Source organism: Dipodomys ordii, unplaced genomic scaffold (genome assembly GCF_000151885.1).
Source record: "Dipodomys ordii isolate 6190 unplaced genomic scaffold, Dord_2.0 Scaffold79, whole genome shotgun sequence".
Taxonomy (NCBI): Eukaryota; Metazoa; Chordata; class Mammalia; order Rodentia; family Heteromyidae; genus Dipodomys; species Dipodomys ordii.
In genome coordinates this window covers 4,808,475-4,821,606 of record NW_012267295.1, presented here as the reverse complement: position 1 = coordinate 4,821,606, position 13,132 = coordinate 4,808,475, and the positions used below count along the sequence as shown (strand labels likewise).

The following is a 13,132-nucleotide window of genomic DNA, read 5'->3' as shown; positions in this document are numbered from 1 at the left end:
GTCAGCCACTGACCAGCTAGGTCACCTGTCCCTCCCCTAGGTGCTTTCTGGTGAGCCTGCACTCAGCAATGCAGGGGCTGAGCACTGACTACCATACCTCCTCCATCATCTGCTGTTCATGTAGGAGGGAAAGGGGGGAGGGAGTCCAAGCAGGAAGGAGAAAAACATGCAAGGCTTCCACCCCACACAAGCAGTAGCTGCCCCTGCCTTTAACTGCAGCCCAGCCCCCTAAGAATGCCCACAATTTTAACAGCACAGGGGAAGCTAGATCACTCCTATTCACACACAAAAACACCTCACCTCTTGCTCCAATCTAAGAACAGCTCAGGGAGCAGACTCTGGGGAGTCAGGGCAACCTTTCTCCTCATCTTTCCCCCAAAAAACAATCCTGCAAGGCTGCTCAGCCAGGATGGAGACAAGAATGACACCAGGAAAGTGGCGCTGCGGTTCAAATTGTAGGCACAAGCCTTGAGCTCAGAAACAGCACTCAGGCCCTGAGGGTCAAGCCCCCTGACCAAAAAGAATGCCACCTGGCCTTGATAAGATAGGTGGGGAGAGAGAAAGGAACAAAGGAGGACGAGGGGGGAAGGCAGTGTTTTCATCCTTCACTGTCAGACAACAGCACAAAGACCCAACTGATAAGGGCTGTGGCAAACATTTTTGTCGTCCCAGGCCCAGCCCTCCCCCTGCAGCGCCCTGTGGTTTGCCCCAGCTGTGGCTGCCGGCATGTTTAGTCACCACTCTACAAGCAGGCAAGAATGTACCTGTGCGTGCTGGCAAGGCCTAGGCAGCAAGGGCCAAGCACTACCATAAAAGGAAACATTCTCCAGCCCTCCCAGAAGGAAGCGTCTCCCAGGGCAGTCCATGCCCCTTCCATTCCGGGATGGCTGGAATTCCTCTGGCTGTGAGGAGGAGTCAGAGGCTACCGCTCAACAGGAAGCAGAGGCTGTGTACTCACGCCGGAGGGCATGCTCACAGAACATGCACATGCTCACACATGCACAGAAGCACACATACATTCACACAAGACAGCTGCACCTGGACACTATCCCACATGGGCACAGATGAAAGGCACATAAACAGACACACACAGTCATATGAACAGGCACGTGTAACATGGCTACACATTACATACACACTGAGGACACTTGACTGCCTGTGCACACAGGCACATGTTTGGACCACATATGTGTAGACACATGGCTTACACACGCACCTAACAGTTTACATGTACACACGGGCCTGCCTGCACTCCAAACACCAAAGTCCACAGCAGGCTCATCCCTATACCTCCATCCAGCCCACATCGCCAGCTCTCCCCCCGGCACCCAAACCCCAGGAGCCAGTGACCCCTGTCCACAGAACCCAAACTTCAGAGACACCATAACGTGCTTTCCCAGAACCCACCTAGGTAAATGCTCTGAGAATGCAACAGTGATAGGAAGCCTGCTCGTTGCCTCTGGTCTCACCACTCAGCACCCCAAGTCAGTAACTTACATGGCCACTTAAATCCAGAAAGGTCCCTGGACCACCTCACAAACCTTTGCAACCCTTCCAGTAGTTCAGTCCATCACCCTGTGTGACAGGCAGGTGTGACTGCCCCCGTTTACACTCTCTTCACACGAAGTTTAGGAAGTGCCCGCTGCTGGACGCTGGGATGGCTACAATTCCCAGCAAGCAGTGGGCTCCTGGCCCGGCCTCATTCACCTTACCTCTCTCTCCTCCCCCCATCCTGTCCTGTGCCTTCTGGCAGACTCTCCTTGGCACTGAGGCCTTGCCCAGCACTGCCACATCACTGATCCAGCCTGATCGATTTGTTTTGGCTCCAGTACTTAGACAGGTACAGACTGAAGGCTTACTTGAAAACAGCCTTCCTTCCTCTTCCCTCAGAGGCCTGGGACTTAGGTGATATACAACCCCCTCAGGACAACCCTGTTCTGATATATAGGCGCCCTGAACCACCTGGCCCCAGCCATATCTCATAGGGCAAGAGGGAGGGGAGAGGAAGGACCCAGTCTTCTGCCTTGGTTTCCGGACTTATGAAAAGCAATAGCTTTCCTTGGACAAAATCTTCCCAAAGCCTTGAACAGAGGACAGCAGGTGGTGGAGAGAGTTTCTCAGAGCACAGTTTGACCACATTGGTCCACATCCATCCACAGCAGCTAAACTCACTGGCAGCAAGCTTGGACACTGGGCTCCGCTCTCTGCTCTGTACTTCCCCCCTTGGGGCTACCCCTTCAACCTCTGAGAGTAGAGCTGCTCTAGGAAATGAAATGTGTGCCTTAAGCCTGCTCAGAAAGTCATCCTTAACCACTCCAGCTCCTTTCGCTGCCAAGCTCCTCGCTGAGACCCTCCAGCACCACAAGAAAGGCTTCCATGAGTTACACAAGCCATCCAGCCTGTTTTACTTTAAACCTGAAAAGCCCTGAGGCTGAGCCTAGACAATAAAATACCCTTAAGCCAACTCACAAGGCTGGCTATAGGCTAGAAGGAGAACTGGGCTGTAGGTATTTTATCTCAGGCATTTCAACCTGGTACAGGCATCTTGGGGGGAGCCTTACTGCTTACTTCCTCCAGGAGAGGAGGTGCAGTTGATTCTTGTCCATAAAAGGCCACAAGACCTACACAGCAGTGACATCAGCCCAACAGGAAGCACAGGAGGAAGGGAGCGGGGCCTGCTTCACCAGCAACCACTGCTCAGAACTGACTCATGGCCAACCTCAGATGCCTCCTCCCTCCCAAGGGGTCCTGCAGCTGGAAGAGTACCCTGTCCACGGGTACTCTTGTCTCCAAGTCCACTGGGCTCTCAGGACCTGACTGAAAAGTAGGTATGGCCAAGACAGGAAGGACAGGAGAGCAACTTCAGGATAGGTGTCGGGCATGCATGGTGGGAACCAACTGGATAATCTGTAACTAATGGGTCAAAGCCTCTGCCTTCCAACATCGTCTGCTCTCAGGAAAATTCCAGAGTAGAGCCTGAGATGGCACACCGAAACTATGCTCAGGATGACCCCTGTACTCCTACACTGTGTCACCCAGGATGGGCAGGCTGTCTTCAAATAACTTTTCTGTGGCTGTTTTATACAGTCTTAGAAAGTCTTACAAAGCACTTTGCAAAAGCACAAAGCCTGGAAGGGTCCAGCTCAGAATCTTGGGCTGGAGAAGCCTCCAAGACCACCTGGTTCAGCTGTCACAGCTTAGAGACCAAGCTTAGACTCTTGAGAACCCTAGTGATCTGATCAAACTTATAGAGCTGCACAAACAACAAAGGCCTCTGCATTGGAGTTCCTCTCCAACCCTTCTCCATCACTAATACCCACACATTGGAAACTTGATGCCCCACGGTCCTACCTCAGAGCTGCAGATGAAGGGCCAACCTTGTCTGCAGCCAGACCAATAGCTGATAAGCTCTTAAGAACTAGAAAAGGGGAGAGGAGAGGAGGGAGAGCAGGTGCAAATACTGCTTCATATTAACAGAGGTTACCGATGGGTCAATCCTCCTAACAGCCTGCTAACCCAGCAGTCACAGGTGAAGAAAGCCCTATTAGTGGCCCCCAAGCACTCAGTGTGTCTCCAGGGCACACAGGCAAGCCCAGGTCAGAGAACTCCACTCAGCAGCAATCCAAGCCAGAGACGGTTAGAGGCACTGTGGCTTGAACCTGCCCAGGAGGCCTAAGTTCCCAGATACAGAAGGAAAAAGACAGCCTTCCCACCAGTCCCTTGAATGATTAACTTGCATTGTGTCCAGAGTGAGCTAAGCCTGAAACTAGCCTTCTCTTGGTTAAAATGCACCAGCAGAACACAATAGCTGGTGCACAGGCAAACCTGGCAAAAAGGACAGGGCAGGCTGTGTTTCTGCCTTTGTCGGCTGGGCAGGCTCTATGGGGGCAGCTCTAACAGGTTTGTCAGGTTAGAAGAAAATACAAAAGCTACACGTGAATGCCTCCTGCCCATAGCATGTGTTCCCTGAAGGTCAGCTCTGCCTCACTTTACCCAACATTCCCTCTTTCTGGGAAAAAGGAAAAACAGAAGTCCTAGACAGAGAGAACTAAGCCACAACAGAGAGCTGGGTTCTCACAAAACAAACAAAGAAAGGACAACAGAACAAGCACAGAGAGCAAGATTTAGCCAGGCAATGCTGTCACCATCTTGGTCACCAGCTGGACCACAAACAGCTCAGCAAAGAGAAAGCTCAACTCTCCTCACATAAGCTGAGCCAAACTTGCTTGAGAACACAGCATCAGAGAGGTAAGCAGTAACATGGACAAGACACTTTCTGAAGAAGCCAGGAGGACAGCCAGTGTCATCAAAGGTAGGTGGCTAGGCAGAACATGCCCCTGAAGCAGAGCCACACTTCCTGTCCTTTTGGCTCAGACCTGTGCTCTAGCTCATGTTAGACAAACAAAATGACTATGGGTGGGACAATTCCCCGGGCCCCAATCAGCACATTTCAGGTGCTCACAAGTTTTACAAAGGTCAACACTGGGCCAACAACACCCTGGGTCAAACCAGAGGAATTTTTACACCTACAGACTTTCAGCTTCTATGTCCCCATAGCTTTCAGGAATTACTTTTGCTCTCAATTGTTTACTTAATTCCAGAAATGCCATAGAGAAAGGAAAGCTCTCTTCTCCATGCACATCTGGCACACTGGACCATAGTTCTCCTGGAGTCACAGGGCCAGCACTTGCGGCCAGGAGTAGCAAGCTAGTGAGCAGCAACAACACAGGTAGCAAGAGCACATGCCTCAGAGGGGTTGAAGCACAACCCAGCTCAGCCATTAGGGATTTTCAGGTAGATTTTTTTTGGGGGGGAGGGGGGGGAGACTAACAAAATCATCACTGAACCAAGCTCTTCACTACCCCCAAAGCTCTAGGTTCCAAGATCACTCTTTATTTTTTTTTCTGTCCTTAGCAGACCCAGAGTAACATGTTGGGCCGACTGGATTGGATGAAAAGCAGAAGTCTAAAGCTGAATCATTGCAAAGGCCTATTAGCCACAGATTCCTCTTCTAGAAAGGTCTAGAAATGAGACGGCTTGACCACATTGTAATTAGGTAGCTCATTCCTGGCCAGGTTCTCCCTCTGAGGGCAGGACCCACAGCTTCCTTGCCCTAGACCCTGGGGCAGGCCGGTGGCTCTGGAGCCTGTGTCTCTCAGCACTTCTACCAGTGGACCAAATAGTTCAGGGCTGCACAAGAGTGAACTCCAGCGCAAAATGATATTCTCCTGAAGCACTGTGAAGAGACTGACATCTCTCAACAAGGTGGAGGTCTGTGTGGAGGTGCTGGCCAGCCTGGAAGAATCACCTGGTGATGACCTTTGCTAAGCAAGCCAAGTATAGTATCAGAACTGAGTGGCAGGAAGTTCCATGGAGACCATTTCTCAGTCTCCATCTGCCCCTCTTCAATCACCATGACAATTTCTCCTTGAATGCTTTAGCCCCATTAATTGTCTCATCCTGTCTCACTAAACACAGAAGGTTCCATCACAGTAAGCTAGTGTTCTAGCCAGGCCAGTTAGGAAGCAATATCTTATGACATCCAGTCCAAACCCCATGGCCTCCCCCAGCATTACTCCCTCCTCTGTTCACAAGCTGGGCTTCTCCCTAAAGCTAAGGCTGAAGGGCCCATCAGACCTTCAGACATGCTATATGGTTCTCTCATTTCTACCCCTACCTCAGCGGCCCTCAGGGTTCATCGGGACACCTTTCCTCGGGGCTGGGATGCTCACTGTGATGGTTTGTGCATCTTGTACCTCCAGGCACCAGACAGCAACCTCTCCAAGGCAGGTCCAACGGCCTACATGTGTGTACTCTCTGCAGTGCCTGGCACACAGAAGGCTAGCCCGGTACCCAGCACTCCTTGGTGAGCCCAGACTGCCTCATGAGCACATGGAGATGCACAGGGCTCAGCTCCAGGCCTCTGGCAGACAGCAGAACCGGTGTGCTGACGGCTGGCAGGGCGTACACTTCCTGACCAGTACATTCCTGTTAAGTGGAATCATTGCAGCTGAGGGTTCTCACTGCTCCTGCTCCCAGCCGTCTGTCCTGGGGAGCCATGCATAATCCTGCTGACTGTACCCCAAAGCTATTCACTGGCCTTGGACAAGCATAAACTTTTCTTCAAGAAGACCTTGGGAGTTAGACTGCTCAACCAGGAGGATGTAAAAAGAGGAAGGGAGGGTTTGCTTCCTGTTAACCCCCAACTAAGTGCCACGCCAGTGAGGAATTCCTTCAAGAAGCCAGAAGAAGAGGAAGAGGAGGGGCAGCAGTGACCATAGCCCACATTCAGGGAATCAGGAGACCCCCGATTCCTAGGTCTGACTTGGCAAAATATGGGACACATAACTGAGCCCATGCCTTTACCTGCGAGTGGGATGGGGCATGCTCAGACAGGAAGCCAGCACAGAAGCACTCTTTACTATACCCAGAGTTCAGTCAACCACCAAGATGAGAATGCAGGTGGCCAGATGGCCACACTCTGCAGGAGTGGCTTGTGCTGAAAAGCCAAGGCGGATGGGGAGGGGAGGAGGGCCGCACAGGACAAAGGGTTAAACTGCTCAGAGTGGTTTAGGCCTGGAATGAAAGCTGATCCTCCCCCATGAACAGTGGGTGCTCATTAAAATACCAGAGTCACTGAAAGTGAACCAACCCTGGCATTGGAGCTAATTAACACAGAAGAGGCCTTTTCTACTTGTGTTGGGGAGACAACTAGGCTCACATCAAATTCTGACCACTTAAACACATGTGATTTTACCCATAGGGGAACCTGGGAGCAGAAATGTCATTTCCTGACCAGCCAGCCTTTTCTACAGGTCATGTGCTGCCATTGCCCAAATCCACCTCAGCCTCTGTATCAGCCAAGGGATCCACCATGCACCCAATGGCACTGGTGTCCGCCCAGCAAGGGACAACCCAAGCTTGTGCTCTCTCATCCTCAGGCCTCACATAGTCCAAGCTCAGTACCATTCCAGAGGAGCACAGTCTAATCCCAAGGCTGGGAGGCCCGTTACTAATGGGCAAGGCACCAAAAGAATCAAAGGGAGAGCCAAGGTTCGGAGGGTGAGCTGGCCATGCCACAACTTTAATTAAACCCAAGACTGGGGATTAAAATAATAAACAAAACTCTGCAGGCACGTCTGGGCTGCGCCCCAACTGCTTACTGACACAAACCTGGCCAGGCTTTCCACAGGACTGACCTCCGTGAGGCCCTCCTGACGACCCCGGCCTCAAAAGCCACAATTTCCTTGAACTCCAAAATACTCCACACCTGTCTAAGTTACACCCTGGCACCAGGTAGGGGCAGCAGCTTGTCTGGCTATGCAGCTATTGCCCCAGATCTAACTACAAACATGTCTTGTCTCTCCCTCTGGACTGCCAGGGCCTCTAGGGACAAGATAATGTACTAATGAACTTCTTGCTGTTCTGGTATTTCTATCGCCTATATTCATGACCTAACCCAAGGCATCACAGGTCACCATGCCCTATCCTATGCCCATGACAGATGGCACTAATCTATCCTAGCATTCCTTGGCATTGAGTCTCAAATCCTCACCACCATGAGATCATTTGGGAATTGACACTCAGAGTAAAACCAATCTGTAAAGATCGGTCCAGTGGTTTTCAACTAGGGGAAATTCTGTCCCCCAGGAAACATTTGGTGTCAGTGTTAGAATACTACTTATTGTCTCAACTGGACAGAGAAAGTAGAACCTACTCTCCAGGATCCTGCTAATAACCTGCAGTGTTCAGGACAAGGCCCTCCCCTCCCCAACAGAATTACCCGATCCCAATGCCACTAATGCCAGGTTTGAGAATCCTTGGCTTATTCTAACAAATAGGTAGAGTGGCATATAATTTATCGTCTAAACCAGATGCTTTAGGGTACTATTAATAATAACTGTAGATCAACTAGCAAATACCAGGAATATTCCGGCAAACACAGGCATCTAAGGGATGAAGGACAGGGGGAAGTGCCTGGGAAGGGTCGAAGAGCTTGTCTCATAAGGTCCTCAGACAAAGCCACCAACTACCCTATTTGGCAGAATAAATGACTATGTCATAAGCCACAGGCAGCTCAGGAAGGAAATCTTTGTCTAGTTATTTTTTGTTTGTTTCCTTTAAAGCAGAAAAGCTATGATCTGGCCAGCCTTCTAAGATGTAAAGGCCAGAAAGCAAATCAGTTTCCCTCCCCAAAGCCAGTGAGCAGCATGCACAAAGACTTCACCTCACCAGCATGCAAACTCAAGGCTCCATGGAATCACGATACCTGACTTAGAGCAAAACCCAAAGCAAAGGCCCCTTTGGAAACATTCTTGATTAGTGAGCTATGTTTTCTTGACATCCCTTCCCCAAGTACAAGAAACCTGTTGCTAAAAAGGCTTTGCTGCTTGGTTTACTTTGGAAATGACCTTGTCAGTCAACATGGGTAAAGAGTGAGCCCAACACAAAGCAGCAAGCAGACAAGGCTGAGACCTCTCAAAGTAAGGGTTACAAACACATGAACTCAATACCAGCAGAGACTGTTAAAAAGAAGCCTGGGACTTTAGGTTCCCTAGCCTGCACATCCCAGCTCTGGGCTCTACAAGATGAAAGCACACATCCACTTGACCTCACAGCTTGAGTGAAGCAGCTGCTTATTCCCACTGAGGCCACTGTGTTACAGACAAGACAAAGGAAAGCTCCATGTTCCTTTTTCTCCTCCATAATTGTGTTCAACCTAATGGGAGTTTCAGAACCAATCTTTGGGGAAGAATCCCACAGGTTATCTGAAGAATGTCTGGAAGCCCAGTTCCGATGACTCCTGGAGCCACATTCCACATTATGTTGTTGCTATCATCCTGGCCTAAAAGGGCACCAAGCCCCCTTGGTGCCAGAGGCCTTGAATCCAGATCTAAGTGTGGGAACATGCCCTATGTAGTCATTCAGATCTGAGGAGACCCCAGAGTGCACTCCTCCAATTCAGCCAGGAGAAAAGTGACTCATAACCTCTAGAGACAGAGACTCAGCTTTTTCTAGGATCTCACAAAATGTTCTTCCACCAGCTTGTTCTCATTAGCACTTTCAAGCAGACATCCTACTTTAAAACTAAAAGCTGGCTTCTGCAAGAAATTTTGGTAGATGTGAATATAAGCCAAAGGCCAGGCCAAATTCCTACATCTGACAGTGAAGAACTTCTCTACGGCACATACATGTTGCCACTCTCAACTACTACCCTAGGGCCAACTTGTGAATACGAGATTTTTACCATCACTGCCTAGACAGACTACAACGCTTAAGAAAAGAGTACATAAAAGACCACTGTCAATGCAAGATAAGGAAATACACTCATACCTGCCAACTTCTGAGAATATAAAGGCAACACAGGCCCTATCCATATCAAGGAGGAAAAAAATATGAACACTCATGTCCAATAAAGCATTAGCAGACTCTGATAAAAATCTAGTATGGATTTTCTCCCTGGAGGGCATAAAACTCCAGTCCCATTCTTAGAAAAGAGTAGGGACTTGCCAGGCAGTAGAGGCAGAAGCGACAGGATCAGGTAAGGAACATTCAAGCAGAGACATCTACTAGGCACAGGCCAGGAGGTGCCAGAGGTTGGGAGGCTGACATAGACGGGGCAACTACAAAGAGCTCTACGTGCTGCTCAAGTCTTAAGTGCTGTCTCTGGCCAATGAGTCATCAAATTTAGAACCCTAGAAAAGTGACCCACTGGCAGAGGGAGAGGGAGGGCTGTCTCTATCAGAGTGAAGGTCACAGCAAGCTGTGGAAGCCTGGACTAAGGCCAGGGCCACAACGGTAAGTAAAGGGGGTGGCATCAGAAATACTGAAAGAGAAAAATCTATGGAGACTGTTGGTAAAAACCAGAAATGGTGGCTCATGCCTATAACCCCAGCAACTCAGGAAGCTGAGCAGGAGGACTGAAACTTTGAGGCTAGCCAAAAAGGAGAAAGAGGGAGAGAAGGAGGGGGAGGAAAGAAGATGAGGGAGGGAGGACAGGAGGGAGAGAGGGGGAAGAAGGATAGAAAGGAGAAGAGGAGGTAAAGAAAGGGTGGGGGGAGGGAGGGGAAAGGGAAGAGGAAAAGAAGACGTGTGTAACAAAAGAACCAGGCTTGGACAGGGTCAGCAAGGAAGACCAGTGACTAGTGGTGATCAGGTCTTCAACCACTGCAGTGGATGAGGCCACCACTCAGAGGATCATTTGCAGGGTAGGGAGATAAAGCACTGCAAAGAGGTCAGGCCTACTCAGGGAGTAAGCAGAATATCTAAGCCGGGCGCCGGTGGCTCACACCTGCAATCCTAGCTACTCAGGAGGCTGAGATCTGAGGATCACGGTTCAAAGCCAGCCCGGGCAGGAACAGTCCATGAGACTTATCTCCAATAAACCACTAGAAAACTGGAAGTGGCGCCATGGCTCAAGTGGTAGAGAGCTTACCTTGAGCTGAAGAGCTGAGGGACAGCGCCCAAGCCCAGAGTTCAAGCCCTACGACCCACCAAAACAAACAAACAAACAACTACCTAATGCTGGAGAAGCACTCCTGAGAGCACAGATTTAGTAACCTACAAGTAATAGATGACCTCTGTCAGACAGTCTGACCAAGTGGTGGGTAGGAGGTATATCATGAGAGGGAGGGAATACACACACTTCCTCTAAAATGCTTCACTACGATGGGACCAAAAGCCAGAGCCAGGCAGAGGCAGAGGCAGGAAAGACTTTTCATCTGTTTATTTATTTATTTATTGTGGTTGGTGGTGGGGCTTGAACTCTAGACTTGGGTACTGTCCCTCAGCTCTTCAGCTCAGGGCTAGCGCTCTACCACTTGAGCTGCAGTGCCACTGCCGGTTTTCTGGTGGTTAATTGGAGTAAGAGTTTCACAGACTTTCCTGGGCTGGCTTTGAACCACAATCCTCAGATCTCAGTTTCCTGAGTAGCTAGGATTACAGGCATGAGCCACCGGCACCTGGTGTGTCTGTTTTGTAAAGACAGAAAATTCTCTAACATGTTTCCAGAAATGGGTAAGGAGCAAGAGAGAATAAAGAAATCCCAGAGAAAAGGGAGCAATTCATGAAAGGAGGACTGATCTTGAAAAGAATGAGAAACTAGGAAAATAATTAGGAAATGTACTCTTTAAAAGCTTCTACACATTCATTCAACATTTAAACAGGTCCTCTGATAAGACACTGGCCTTGGTTCTCATGATTCACATAGATTTCAATGAAGCACTGCCCCCCACCACCACCACCACCCCCGCCCATATCAACAGGATATGCATGGGATTTGGTACCCATGAAGGAAACAAAGAGGCCACAGGGAGGATGGGCCCTGGAAGTCCAGGTGAGGACCTTGTCTCCAGGCACTCACCTTGCATCATACTCCTGTAAGCAGTATCAGTGATGGCATAGATGTGAGGTGGCATTTCATGCCTCTTCTTGCCCTTATACATGTCCACAATCTCTTCGGAGTAGATTGGCAGGTTCTTATAAGGATTGATGACCACACAGAATAGGCCTGAATAGGTCTGCAGAAGAGAATAGCAAAGAATGAGTTAACGAGTTTACTCTATTCTCAACACTGTACAAAGTTGGCAGCAAAGTATCTACTCCCTCCAAGACTCCCAAGTCATCCTGATATGAAAACATTGGGTGGAGCTGCTGCGCCTCCTTCAGGTTAAGGGTGCCAGCCATCCTCTATCTGCTCTCTCTCAAATGCCGATGGCTCCTACCCTGCAAACTAACCCTGCATGTTAGGCAAGACTACAGCAAAGCAGACAGAAATCCAGTCACAAAACTCAGATCCTAGGAATAAGAGAGATACTTGTTATCGCGAGAGAACTACAGAGAAAAGGGTTTGGCTGTAGCCTAGAAAACAGCATATCACATTACAGTGAAGGAGTCTCAGGTATATTTAAGCTTAAACATTTTTAGCACTGGGAAAACTCACATTCCTAAATCAATCAGATCCCCTGCAGACTAGTGGATCCGTGAGAGCTTTCTCTCATCCTAGAACTTTCTAAACATTCACTTACAAATCTCTCAAAACCTTAAAGGACCACCTTTGTGTCCCCTATGAGCTTTCTCTAAGGCTCAGATCTTCAATAGAAGGGATCAATTCACCCATACTATAATACAAGGAACCAAAACTACACCCATTACTCCAAGTCAAACTAGTCAAAACCAGACCCCTGAAGTCACATAACGCTGAGTTCAAGATTTTGTGGGGGTTTTTTGTTTTGTTTTTCTTTTGGGAGCCAGACTGGGACTTGAACTCAGGGCATCACATTCTCTTCTTTTTTTTTTTTTTTTTTTTGGGGGGGGGGATCCGGTCGTGCGGCCTGAACTCTGGGCCTGGGTGCTGTCCCTCAGCAATTCAGCTCAAGGCTAGTGGTCTACCACTTGAGCCACAGCACCATTTCCGGCTTTTTTCTTTTTGCTTATGTGGTGCTGAGGAATCAAACCCAGGGCCTCAGGCATGCAAGGCAAGCGCTCTACCACTGAGCCACCTTCCCAGCCCCATGGGTCTCACATTCTTACTTGGCTTTTTCCACTCAAGATTGGTGCTTTATCACTTGAGTCACACCTTCATCTCTAGTTTTTTGCTAGTTACCTGGAGATAAAGAGTCTTGCACACTTTCCAGCTAGGATTGGCTTCAAACCTCAATCCTCAGATCTCAGTTTCCTTGTAGCTAGGATTATAAGGGTAAGGCACCAGTGCCCTTCTTAATCCCTCTCTCCCTCTACTTCACTGTGTATAAAAGAGCACAGGTATAGACCTGTGTCTGCACCTCACTGGGTGGTTGTGAGGATTAGTACAACACCCAGTGCAACCATGGAAAGTAACTGAATGTTATCAGAAATGCCATTTCCCATGACAACTGCCTACACAAATTTGTCTTTCCTTGATGTCTTCAGCTAAACCCATCTCACCTTGTGGCTACTAATCCTTTTCCTAATATATTTCCCATTACCTTTTCTCCCCAGGACATACACAAAATGACAAACCTTGAATGGCTACATGCAACACCCAAAATTACCAGGTGGCAACCACTAGTTCGGGGCACAGCTCTTTTTAGGTAGCTGAAGCATCCCAAGCAACTCCTTTCCTAGGAAAGGGGACCACAAGCCAGAAGTCTGG

At 49.2% G+C, this 13,132-nt stretch overlaps 1 protein-coding gene across 1 annotated transcript in view; it reads right to left on the bottom strand.

Moving 5' to 3' along the window:
• Positions 1 to 13,132, bottom strand: part of Myh9 (myosin, heavy chain 9, non-muscle) — an 88,930-nt gene that overhangs the window by 43,193 nt on the left and 32,605 nt on the right. The window contains exon 3 of the mRNA XM_013024854.1: positions 11,363 to 11,519. Coding sequence (XP_012880308.1) covers positions 11,363 to 11,519 — 157 coding nt within the window. The remainder of the gene's footprint in view (positions 1 to 11,362; positions 11,520 to 13,132) is intronic.